At 38.0% G+C, this 13566-nt stretch overlaps 1 protein-coding gene across 1 annotated transcript; it reads right to left on the bottom strand.

Annotated features, from left to right (window-relative positions):
* Positions 1 to 1248: 1248 nt before the first annotated feature.
* DMRTA2 (DMRT like family A2) lies at positions 1249 to 5267 on the bottom strand. Its single transcript, XM_088479346.1, has 2 exons — positions 4049 to 5267; positions 1249 to 2787 (listed from the first exon to the last, which is right to left on the bottom strand). Exons 1-2 carry the CDS (start codon positions 4482 to 4484, stop codon positions 1907 to 1909), a joined length of 1317 nt encoding a protein of 438 aa, XP_088335472.1. The 5' UTR covers positions 4485 to 5267; the 3' UTR covers positions 1249 to 1906.
* Between the last annotated feature and the right edge of the window lie 8299 nt (positions 5268 to 13566).

The raw sequence follows: 13566 nt of genomic DNA, 5'->3' as shown, positions 1-13566 counted from the left end.
ATATATATATATATAACATTCACAGATATTTGGCACTCACCATATTGCAAGATACCTGCTCCACTGCTCTCCATAGTACTTCAGTCCAAGCAGGATAAATATATTCACATATGTACATACACTGGCTTTAATCCACAGCACCCAACTATCTGCGATGCCTGATGTGTGTGACCACACCATTTAAAGAAATAAAATCATACGTGCTCTGCACTCACCTAATTACTCTCCAAACTGTATTTAATTTGAATTTAGGGAATGTTTGTTTCAAAATATTGCAATAGTTTGTCAAGCCGTCCAATTACTTCAAAGTCTTCCCAACTGGTCAGTCCCTACACTGATTCACAAATACATTTTACACCAGGTATAACACAGATTGTATACACAAAGTATGCTTTTATCATGGCTTTAGGTCTGGTAGCTCATGGCCTTAAAGACACATTAATATCAATTAATGGGAAGTTAGCTGGCAAGAATTGGCTTATATATGGGAAGATGGAGTGCAAGAGAAAGTGTGAACACACATATATTCATATATAATGAGTGTGTGTGTATACATTTATATAAATATATATATATATATATATATATATATATATATATATATATATATAAAACATATATTTCTATATGTAGACAGAGAACACTAATTATGTACTCTGTTTTGATTATTGTTCATATACATGATCGACACTATCTAAAACTCTAAATGATTGCATAAATATTAATTAATCAAATACAATTAAGACAAAATGGGGACATTTATAAAACATGGGTATACAAATTTGTTTTGTAGAGTTCCATAGTCTAAATAAAAAAATAAATGTTCTACCCCAGTTTTTCCTTTAGCCCTTTGCAATTATCTCCCTATTATTTAATTCAACTACAAATGGTGAGATTGAATGCAGATTAATCAATAAATCTATTCATTATAGAAAATAAAAAGGCATAATGTCTAACAAATGTAGTATTAATATATCAATAAATATTAATAGAGAATATATTGCATATTGCATATGATTCACTAAATCTGCAGACCAGCAACAAATCAAACCTCAAACAGTTCTATAGCATTGTATTTTCTTTCACAAAATACATGTTTGGACCTCTCTTTTTCCCTACTTTAGGGATCAAAGAAAGCAGGTCGCATGATGGGTTTTTTTAACTATTTCATGGACTTGTTTGTGAATAAGTGGAAAAATGCTGATGTGTCTAATACAAGCTGTGAACACAAGAGATGGAAAAAAAAAAGAATTTTAAAAAATAACATTTATTACTAATGTTTATAGAATGGTCACAAAAAAGGTGTTATTGTTTTCTACACAATTAAACAAACAGCAATACTTTAAAATTGACAAAAAGAAGCAGCTTTGATGCCACTTCCCAACATATCTACAATTCTGTACACAATGAAGACTGATCTGTTGTCCTTTTCACCTGCAAGTCACTGACTTCACCCACAACGTCAAGAATAACTTAGAACCCCATCTCATAACATTAGATATTGTCTTTGTGTTTATATATATATATTTATGTTTATATTATAAATTGCAAATTCACAATGCACCGAGGCTAGGCCCATGCTTTTTTTGATAAGCAAAGAAAACTACAACAATTTAAACAGAGGAAAAGTGCATTTTACAAAAAGTTTACAATGCGTCTGTTGCAGCCAAAGAAAATCTCCAGCATGAATATCTCCAGATATTGGCTGTTTGAATTAAAAATATTTTAAAAAAAACTGTTTCAAATGTTTGCACTGGGCTGGATCTAAGTTGTAGTGGACCATAAATTTAGTTCCTCTGAGGTTCCTCTGTCCTGGAGTTATCCCCAGTAGAAGTGGGGATGTGCCCTTCACAGTCTGAGCATCCTTGGTCATCAAACACTTCTGTTGTGACTTGAAGAACAGGGTTCATTGTTTTTCTGTGTTATTATTGACTACAGAACTATAGAGCCCATTGGAGTAAACCTGGTCTTTGTGGACATTGGCTCGGTCCCTCATTAGGTCACTAAAGGCATAGTCCATAGGTGGGCGGAAGCCAAGTGTGGGCATAAACCCTGCTGTAGAGTAAGGGGTCATGAAAGCAAGTCCTCTGCTGTGAGCTGAATATGCAAGTCTCAAAGGGTTCAGTCCTAAATGTCCACTTAGCTGGTAAGTGTTGGTGTCTGTTCCAAAGTGGGTGGTGTTGGGCTGCAATGGTGAAAAAGCAGACCTGTTCCCTAGGGTCCCTATGGCTGGGGTGATGGCCCCTGCTATGAGTGGTCTGTGTGTTGTGGAAACGGAAGGCTGGATACTTTGAAGTGTTGAGTCTCTAGACCAAGCCTCATCACCCTTTTCCTGCCCTCTGTTATTTAATATTTGCTCAATGGCTTGGACCACATCTCCACCACAGCCTTGTAGGACCAACTCCAAAATGCTCCTTTTCTGGGTGGGAAACACCCTTGTCAGAATGTCTATAGGGGTCCTCTGTCTAGCTGAGGAGGAAGAACTAGGGTCCTGTTCATCTTTCTCTGCATCCGATCCAGATTCAGAGCCCAGCGGACTGATAGAGCTGGGACTGTCCTCACCTTCTTTCAGGGCTTTGGACATGGGCGAGCTGAGGAAAGATTCACCATCCCCATTTTCAGAGCCAGAGCCTTGCCTCACTTCAGGAGAAGAGGTACCTTGAGCACTCCCAGTCACAGATTCACTGTCGAGGGTCACTGTCTTTGTCCCAGAGGTCAGCTGCTGGGGGGTGATAGACCTGGGGATCATGGTTTTAGGGAACAAGTCAAACTTCTGGATTTTGGTCTCTGAAAGAAAGCGAAAAAAAGCATATATGGTTAATATAATATGCAGTACAAGGTTATCTATCTTTTTTTGCAGTTTTTCAAAATTAAGCAGTAAAATCTTAGAAACAAAAATCACAAAACAAAATTTTTTTCATTCAACAATTGCTAAATTTAGGGCTCCCAGAACTGTTTAGTAAATTATGGATCCAACTAAATTGTTTGTCTTCCATGAACTCTTTCAACTATTCCATGTCTGTTTATATAAACTACAGGTATCGTCAAATAAACTAAAAAAAAAGCACTAACGGTTCAAAAAAAAATTTAAACCATCATTAATGGAACATCTGTGGTTTATGAGGACTGATGTTTGCTGTTTGAATCTCTGTGCTTGCATTACAGAATCACACCAGTCATTTTATCTTTTTCTTTGCCAAATATAAATACAATTATAAAATTATGGCAGGATGACCAGGTTGGCATCTATGATCTGGTGACATGACCAAAATTATGGGAATTTTATCCAAACTGTCCCAAACTTTAAAAAGGAAAATCAAACTATTGTGTTGTGGTTATACTAGAATTCCGTAAAAGAGGGATTATAGATTGAAATGGAAGTCAAACACAGAGCCAAAAGTGTATTATATCATATGTGCTGAACTTTACTATAATAATGCAATAAGAACATTAGCTTTCTTGCTTCCTTCTGCTCCAAAAATATTGTTTTGAATTAAAAAGTTGTATATAGATTGTCAAATACATTTATCATATACATTTAGATATTTTATACTTATGATTTGAGATAAACAGTGAACACCTTTAATGTTGATACTACAAGTGATTGTAATAAATTAATTAATATATTATATGCTATTCTGTCTTATAATACACAGACATATATACATTGACAAAGATTTTTAAATAGCGAGAGAGAAAACTATTATTTATCCTGGAAGTAATTTTTTTGTTCGTTTATATTATTTTGTATCTATTGCATATTATCGAAACAAATTATTGTTGGACAATAAGGATTCAATTAAATAGTAATGAAAGTGGAGATAAGAAAAACAGGAGAATAGCAGTCTTATTTGATAATTCTACATTGTGGGATTGGAATTTGCTAACAATTTTTTTTATTGTTTTTCTACTGCAGTTTTTCGTTTTCCCTTAATCCACATTCATTAATGATCCATGTTGTGGTGGGTAATTAGGAATAAAAGAATAATAGTGCTATATATATTATATATGAAATAGAGATGGACAAAACCATTTTTAATGATTTTACCTGTTCCTCCCTCTGTGCACACGGACCCAAACACCTCATACGCTGGTCGGGGTGGAATAATGCCATTAGCCGCAGCCAGTGCCAGTCCCTCGGCGGTCCCATAGAGCAGCTGCAGCTCCCGGGCTTCGTTTTCCTCCTGCGCCTGCTGTCGGCGCAACGCAACTTGCGCGGCCATCACCCGCTGACGCTCCGCGATGAGCGTGCACTTAGCGCACATGCAGTCCTTCCAGCGACAGTAGCGCTTGTGGCCCTTCAGGGCGGAGACCACTCCGTGATTCCTGCAGCGAGCGCACTTTGGGGTGCGCGGGTACTTCTCAGCTGCGCGCAGGAGCAACTGCGGGCCCCGCAGGAGGGTCCCGGCCACAGTCACCGGTATGGAGGTCGAGGTGGTAGTTTGGGGGACCTGGGATCCAGACGGGGCTCCGCTTATCTCCATACTAGGAGCCCCCCACACAAACCTAAGTGCAGACAGTGCCAGGCAGCAGTCTATACCCACATGCACTGTAGTTAATACCTATACAAATCTATACTACTCAAACGTACATGGGCTCAACAGTTAGCTCCAGACTACAATACACCTATAGCTTATTAACCAACAGCTAAAGGACATATGTATATATATATATATAGTATGTAAGACACTCTATAGCCATATAGCATTAGGTGGCTCTATAGACATCACTGTGACCAGACAGCCCTATAGACATAAGACTGCTTGTCAGCTATACCTATATATCTATTTAATGGCCAAATGCAGCGCTCAGTAATCCCGATGCCCCCTTCCCATAACCTTATGTCAGTAAATAGGTCTCTATGGAGTAATGTCCTCAATCTGGAGAATATTGTGTAGCCCTCAGAACTGGGTAGACCCTTATTTTACCTGTAACTTGCTAGAGACCTATATCCCATGCCTTAGGGGTGACCTGTTCTACACCAACATATAATAGCTGCCACTCCTCTGATCTCTATCATAGGGATCTCTCCTCCTGTCTCTGTCTCACTCCTAAAATAGGCTGCTCCCTAACTTACAAAACTGACCCCTGTGCGGTGATGTTACCTTTGGGTGATGGTCCCAGATCCCCAGTTCTCCAAATCCCCCCGGATCCCCTCCACAGATCCAGGTAACAAGTCCAGGTGTTATCCTTAAACCCCCCTAAAGCAGAAGTTTGCAAGTGTGTCAGCCACTCACAGCCTCCCCGGCACAAAGTTGCAGCAGGAGACTCCAGGCAGCTCTCTCAGTTGTTGATCACTCATTAGACAAATGTTGATAACAATGTGAGTGTCGCTATTGGCCAGCCCTGGGAGACGCTCACTTCTGATTGGTCGGTTCCTTGTACCACTGTGTCAAGCAGCCCGAATATCTGGAGGAGTGTCTGTGCAGTGGTACAATGACTTATAGATGTGTATGTGTATCATCCTTCCACCCACCCCCTCCTGCCTTATCTCCACTGCAGCCCAGATAACTACACTGACACTATTACAGAAAATAAAAAAATACTATGTTGCAACTGCACTTAGAGGTTTGGAATTATTATAGTAATAGATGTCGTGTGTTATTGCACTGGCTGGAATGGAGTAAGGTGATTATTGAAGATAAAAATTAATTGTATTAGATGTCACAGGTGAGTATATACTTTTATGACTATTTTACTTGTTCCCCCTCTAATGAAAGAAGCCAAATAGGTCATAACCTGTCATTATTAGGAACACTTGTAAATGCACCCCTTTATGTTTCCATCATACAGGATTTGAAGCAAGTAGACACATTTTATCTGTACGCCCCCCAAAAAAATAAATAAAAGCTATATAACAATTCACATAAATCTAATTATTTTTAGTGTATCATTTGCATTGTGTTTTTGTATTTCTAATATTGCTAAAATGGTTCAGAACATTTTATTGAACAGATTGCAACATTTACCCATTAATAATTCATTGCAATTACACCAATTGTAGGTTACAAATAAGACGTGTTTAGTTCATTTATTTCCAGTACATATAATTACAGGTGACAGTAACTATAATAAGAGAAGGTTTAAGGTAAGAGGGGAGCATTTATTTTAGCTTATTAAACGCTTGTGGATACTGGTAAATGATAGGCTTTCCAAAGTTTTGCCTTAAATAAATCAGGCTCTAGAACAGACAGAACCTGTGGGACTCCCTGGGATTTGTAGTTCCACTACAGTTACACAGCCAGCATCTGCTGTAGAATATATTGCATAGACTATGTGAATACTGTAACTGGTTACCCCACAGGTCTTAACCAGCCTAATAGAGGAATAGTCATTCACTCCTAGGTGCTGAATGCTAACAAGCTTTTCATGGTATCATAACATGTTTATTACATATAGCCAGGGGCACAACTTGTATGGCTGAGTCCGCCACAGACCCTACAGGACAGACAGATCACCACTGCAGTAGTTGAGGCAATACATGTATGTACATACTGCATACATGTATACTCGTTATCCAATGCTGACTGATGGACAAATAATGACAAGAGAGGAATCACACTACAACAGGAAATTACTAAGTAACTAATCTTGTTCTACTATATAAACACCTGCACGTATATAGCTCAATTTATTAAAATCTTATTTATTTTAAATACTAGCATATATGTATGAATTAATACTATTATTTTATCTTGCATGATATTAAATGAGTGCGTGGTCGTTCGGTATATGCATGTGTTTATATTAAAACTAATAGAGGCTATATATATTACACAGGACCAGTGAGTGCAGCCTGTTCCTGCTTTTTGCAAGGACTGAATAAATATATATATATATATATATATATATATATACGCATATATATATAAAGTTATTGTGTGTACATATATATATATATATATATATATATATATATATATATATATATATTACATATATATAAACTTTCCACTTTCCTCGCCGGTTGACGGATCATTCAATTACAAGCACAGTCCCTACAGTTCATTCGTCATCCGTATAACGTTCTATGAATATCGGGACAATTCGTTCAGTGTAACTAACGATTATATTTCTTTAATTTTGAAACAAGATCTTTATCCAATCATTGGTTTTGTTTTATTGGAAGACACAGAACAAACTCAGAGTTAACGCTATAGATTAAGGAGGAACCTTTTCACCGCCTTAAATATAATTTTAGAACATTTAAGTCAGGTTTTATTTTTTTTGCATACAGAAGATTTGGTTTGTGATGATAAATGGGTGTCAGGGCGATTATGTCAGTGCAATCCTGAAAATGATACATTTATTATGTAGTTCTATAATTCTGTGGCAAATATAACATCAATAATTATAATCTCCATAACGCTCAGATATTTATTAAAGTTCCTAAATAAATATTGTAATAAAAGTAAACACTATTTTCTGTGCACCAATTACTGTATCCCGTTAGGTATTCTCAGAAGGTACAAGTATTATTTGTTTGAATTAAAAACATCAACTTATATTATTATTTACTACTATCATTAACTAATGTGGATAAATGCTGTTAGCAGTGGAAGTAGTAAATTAATTATTAATTATGAGCATTTAAAAAACTATGCATATAACTGTTATTATAATGGAACAACAATTATCCGTTATATATATATATATATACAGTGTATATATATATATATTTATATATACACGAATATATATATATATATATATATATATATATATTATAGTGAATTAGTACTTTGTTACATCGATTTACTGTATCGATTTTTTACATTGTAGATCTCATTTTACACTAAAATGTCCCAAACAAGGGCCAATAAACTAATAAATTAGTTCATCAATTATGTTAACGCGTTTTTCCTAACCAAACCTTTCCCTTTTAAACGAATCTCTATATGGACTTAAATAAATTAGAGACATATTATATAACTACCCACCCAATTTATTTATAATAAATTGGACTCATTTTATTTTACAGTTTCAACCTTAAATTTATCCTGAAAGAAACAAATAATAATTTGATGAAGATGATGTAGAATAGCCTCAGAAGTAGATGATCCACACGTAATTAAATCTCCTTTAAATCGTGCTAAATTAAGTTTTATTTGCTGTACTTAGGGCGTGTGTGCCCTGGATGCATTGGCCTGCACACAGTGACAGTAAGAGGGACCCTGGCAGCCTTAGAGGGTGTCAGTGATTGCAGTCCCCTTCCAGTTACTCCCTCTATTTACTCACTGATATCCCAGCAAGCAACTTCCATCTGTTCCCTGAAGCCTCCCCACCACTTTTAATTATCAAGCAGCCGTCTAATAGAGATGATATTAACCTTAATCTTTCTGACATTAAAAGTAATTACCTCCAAACCAATATTACAATAATGAATATTACCCCTCCATCTTTTTTGTGTTCTTTGAAAAAAAAAAAGCGAATAAGTATTTCAGAAATAATTGACTCCCCCCCACCCCTCTACCCAAATTAACTCCTTGAGCGCTGGAGTCTAGACTGTAACTTGCTGGTTGGCCAAAGCTGCACCCTGCAGCAGGGAAATGGTTAATCGAGCGGTGGGAACTGATGCAATGTTTATGCTGCTAATTGCAAAACATTTATTAATTCAGTATCTTAATGTATAAAGCAGCAATAAACACACACACACTCGGAGGCAAGTACATCTATATGTGCTACAAATGTCAAGTTTAATTAAACTATATCAGTCTGCCTGTGTTTAACCCTTGCGTGCAGGGCTGCGCAGTGATGTTCCATGTATAGGAGTCACAGCTGGGATAAAGCGGAATATCAGTGGACACCTCTACAGGGATCATCATGCCCCACCATGGCTCTGATGATACAGATGTTTCCTTATACCAGGCTCTGCTGACAAATTAAATAGGAGATAAACACAATCGCAGCCTGCTTGTATTTAATCTGCTGCTTCCATGGTGTGTAATAGGTACTAAGCAGAGCTCATTATAGATCTACCAAGTGGAAAGTGATATAAGAGTAATTTAGGTTATCATATATTTATTACATTGTCAGATAGCGATTCCACAAGTCAGGATTCAGGGTGGAGGCTGGCAGAGCATGCTGTGACTTGTAGTTCTACAGCATCCAGAGAAGCAGAGGTTGCCCAAGCTTGGCACATGGGGTTACTGATTTTCGTAGCTAGATCCAACGGCCGCAGCAATTTACTTGGGAGCAGGAACAGTAGCTGTAATAGGACCTAAATGTTATAATACATCTACACTGGGAATAACTGGGCATATTCGCTTTCCTGCCATCCAGCCCTGAGCACTAGCAGCGCCCCCCGGTATCCTGACTGCATCCCATCTCGTCTGATTTATCATTCTGCAGTTTCCTTCCATAATTAATCGCTAACGACGTTTAAGTTATTACAGTGCCATAAACCTGCCTTATTTCAGGACATGTTCCGCCACAACCACCGCAATAAATCAAAGCCATCACTGCATATCAACGGAACAGTAAGGACATTTGGTAAATGAAAATATAAAATCCCAAACTCCGTTTTCTCGGCCGTGGTACTAATTAGTAGGTAAGCTCTTCGGGAGAATTTTTCTACCCTTCTATTGATCTGCTATATTTGAAGATTATTTTTAATTGTAAGATATGCCTGGAATTACCCCTTAATTACCGCCTGAACGTTTAACTGTGCTAATAAAAGTGGACGTATATGCACAGTACTTGGCTATAGGGGGTAGATATTACCTATTGCCTATAGCTCAGCTGGGCGTTGCTGGAGGTAGCAGCCAGGACAGCGTTGCCCCAGCCAGCTAGACGCACACATATATATATATATATATATATATATATATACACACACACACCACACACATAATAAATCACACATACGTGTGTGTGCATGTATCTCTCACATTCCCCACACATTATATATATATTTATTTATTACCAGTTTTTATATATATATATATATATATATATACATACACACACACACACACACACACACACACACACACACACACACACACACACACACACACAATTGACCTCAAACCACGGCACTCAAGCATTTGCGGTGCCTTTCTTAATACTTTATTTTATATATGTATATATTTTTTATTACACATATTATATATATACACACACTACACGCGTTATATGTGTGTATATATATATACATATTACATTTAATATATATATATATATATTACACATTTCTATATATATATATATATAAACACATTTTATATATATTTATTACTTTATTGCACACCCATTATATATACACACATTATATATATATATATATATATACATATATATATATATATTAAACGCATCTTTTATGTGTGTGTGTTACAAACAGAGCTGCAGCAAGCTATTGCTAATACGTTTTGCAATGTTTAATATAACAGTAATGATACAGAAAACACTCAAGTTCCATACTAACAACAAAACAATCTGTGTATTCCCCATAATCAGCCATTATATATTTTGTGATACGAGTGTGTTGAGCTATTAGTAATAATACGAAATTGGTATCGCCGATTATATAACAAACGTGTTGAAACGCACAGACACCTGCATGCACCTATAGGCAGTGCAGGAAGGGGTAACACGGACCACCACCTGCCAGCAGCCTTTTCTTAATTCTTTCTCTAAATCCTCTCTCACACATGATCGTCTCCTAAACTTCATTTCTTCTTCTCCACTGAGCCTGGGACAGGACATGCTGTGGAACCAGTGGCCAGACCCCTGTCCATCCATCAGGGCTCCCCTGTCCCCTGCCTCATACCAGGCATTGTGTTGATTTTTAGGTTATTTAAAAGCAATTCCCTCCTTCCTGCCGTCCTCCCTCAGACCGGGATTAATGCTTGGTGCAATCTCCTCTCCCCAATGTATGATGGCTAAACCCTGCTCTGGTCAATGAGCCCATGAGGAGATGCAGTGGGGGGCTGGAGACAGGATCAGCAACAGTTGTTTGTGTACAGTATTCTAGTAACAATACCCCCCAACAGGGGGCAAGAGGGGCAACAGATCAGTGGCCCTAATGCACAGCCAGGACTGACTTCAAAGTGCAATAGCTCTCAGCTTCTTACAACTGGCATAATTAGTAAAATAACACGGAAATAGCCTATTATTAATTGTTATCTGGTGTCTTACACAAATCCCATTATATAAGCTTAATTTAAAGAAGAGGTTAGAGAAACCTGAAAATGTAACTCCCAGAGTGTCAACACCTTCAATCTAAAAACATATCGAAAGCAACAAGTTTTTCCTTTCACAGATTTATTTATATATATATATATATATATATATATATATATATAAAACAATTTCCTTAGGGTGGCACTCCCAGGAATCCAAAGCAGCGTTGCAGGTGCCTTCCAATAGAAGCTATAAACTGGCCCCATACACAAAGTCCTGATAGGCAGCACTATGAATCAATATAGGCAACACAGGCATTTAGTGAATAATCACCAATGTTTCAGAGCCTCTTTATTGCCCCTTTAGCAAGGTAAGATAAAGGAGCAATAAAGAGGCTCCGAAACGTCGGTGATTATTCACTAAATGCCTGTGTTGCCTATATTGATTCAGAGTGCCGCCTATCAGGACTTTGTGTATATATATATATATATATATATATATATTTATATATACACAGATCAGCCATAACATTGAAGCCAGTGACAGGTGAAGTGAATAACATTGATCTTGTTAGAATGGCACCTGTCAAGGATAGGAAAATATTGGTCAGCAAGTGATAACCCAGTCCTTGAAGTTGATGTGTGGGAAGCAGAAGAAATGGACCAGCATGAGGAGAGTGAAGGCTAGCCTACCTGGTCCTGTCACAAAGAAGAGCTGCTATGGAACAAACTGCAGACAAAGTTAATGCTGGCTATGATAGAAATGTGTCACAGTGCGTCACAACTTGCTGCATATGGGGCTGAGTAGCTGAAGACTTGTCAGAGTGCCCATGCTGACCCCTGTCCACCTCCAAAAGTGCTGACAATGGGCATCTGAGTGTCAGAATTGGACCATGGAGCAATGGAAGAAGGTGACCTGGGCTGATGAATTATGTTTTCTTTTGCATCATGGCTGTGTGCATGAGTGTTGTGTACCTGCGGTAGAGATGGCAACAGAATGCACTATGGGAAGAAGGGAAGTCGGCAGAGGCAATGTGCCGCTCTGGGCAATGTTCTGCTGGGAAATCTTGGGTCCTGGCATTCATGTGGATGTTACTTTGCCACGTACCACCTACCTAATCATTGTTACAGACCAAGTACACCCCTTCATGGCATCGGTATGCCCTGATGGCAGTGGCCTCTTTCTGTAGGATAATGCTCCCAGCCACATTGCATACATTGCTCAGGAATGGTTTGAGGAACACAACAAAGAGTTCAAGGTGTTGATTTGGCCTCCAAATTCCCCAGATCTCAATCTGATCGAGCATCTATGGGATGTGCTGGAAAAACAAATCCGAGCCATGGAGGCCCCACCTGTGTTCTGCTGCTGATGTCTTGGTGTCAGATACCACAGGACACCTTCAGAGGCTTTGTGGAGGCCATGCCTCGATGGGTCAGAGCTGTTTTTGCAGCACAAGGGGGACATACACAATATTAGGCAGGTAGTTTTGATATTATGGTTGATTGGTACATATACATTTTTAAAATTTCTATTGATCTGTACAGTCTACATTTCTGATAAAGGGCAAATTAATATAATAAAATATATAGTAATTGTAAGATGTAACTATTTGCAACATATCAGTGTGTAAGTATCCCTATTTATTGATGAGATGTAGCTGTATTACTTGGGGGTCTATTTATTAAGTACATATTTTCTATGTAAAGTATTGTCACTTTTTTGCAGATTTTTGTACCCCCTATCTGTTGCATTTATTACAGTAGCACCCACTAGAGTGGTCCTGTGATAACCTCTTTGGCGAGAGGGATTCATCCCCCATCATCAGCGCTATAGCTAATGCGTAGCACAGTTTCCTTATGTTTATGCATTGCACATGTCTGCATCACTAAGACCTAGCTGATTTCAGATTGGAGATGAGAGAAGTTAAGCTTCTTTATAAATAGCGGATCTGTTAGCTGAGGGCTGCGGGGACATGAGACATGAAAAGAAAAGATAAAGGAATCTACACTTTCTCTGCGCTTTCCAGGTTAATATATATAGAGAAACTAAAAATGATGCATTCTCCAGCTTGAAAAAAGCATTTTGTTCCTTCCATAAACATCTTAGTCGAGCACAGTTGCCATAGTAGTTAGCATTGCTGCCTCACATCACTGAGGCCATGTATTTCATTTGCACCAAGGCACTATCAGCATTTGTGTGGGTTTCATCCCGTAATCCAAAAACATACTGGTAGGTCTATTGGCTTCTGCCCTTAACAAATAACCCTAGGGTGAATATGTGGTTGTGAATATAGATTCTAAGCTCCACTGCTGCAGGGACTGATGTGAATGACTGTAATATTGTCTATAAAGTGCTGAGGAATATGTGTGCTCTATATAAACAGGGGCATATTTATAATGGGTGCAGGGTGTGCGGTGCACATGGGCCCCTGGGTCCTGG

The sequence above is a fragment of the Taudactylus pleione genome, unplaced genomic scaffold (assembly GCF_031769625.1).
Source record: "Taudactylus pleione unplaced genomic scaffold, aTauple2 ptg000230l, whole genome shotgun sequence".
NCBI lineage: Eukaryota > Metazoa > Chordata > Amphibia > Anura > Myobatrachidae > Taudactylus > Taudactylus pleione.
Note: the sequence above shows the minus strand (reverse complement) of the source record. Positions and strands in the feature narration are given on the sequence as shown.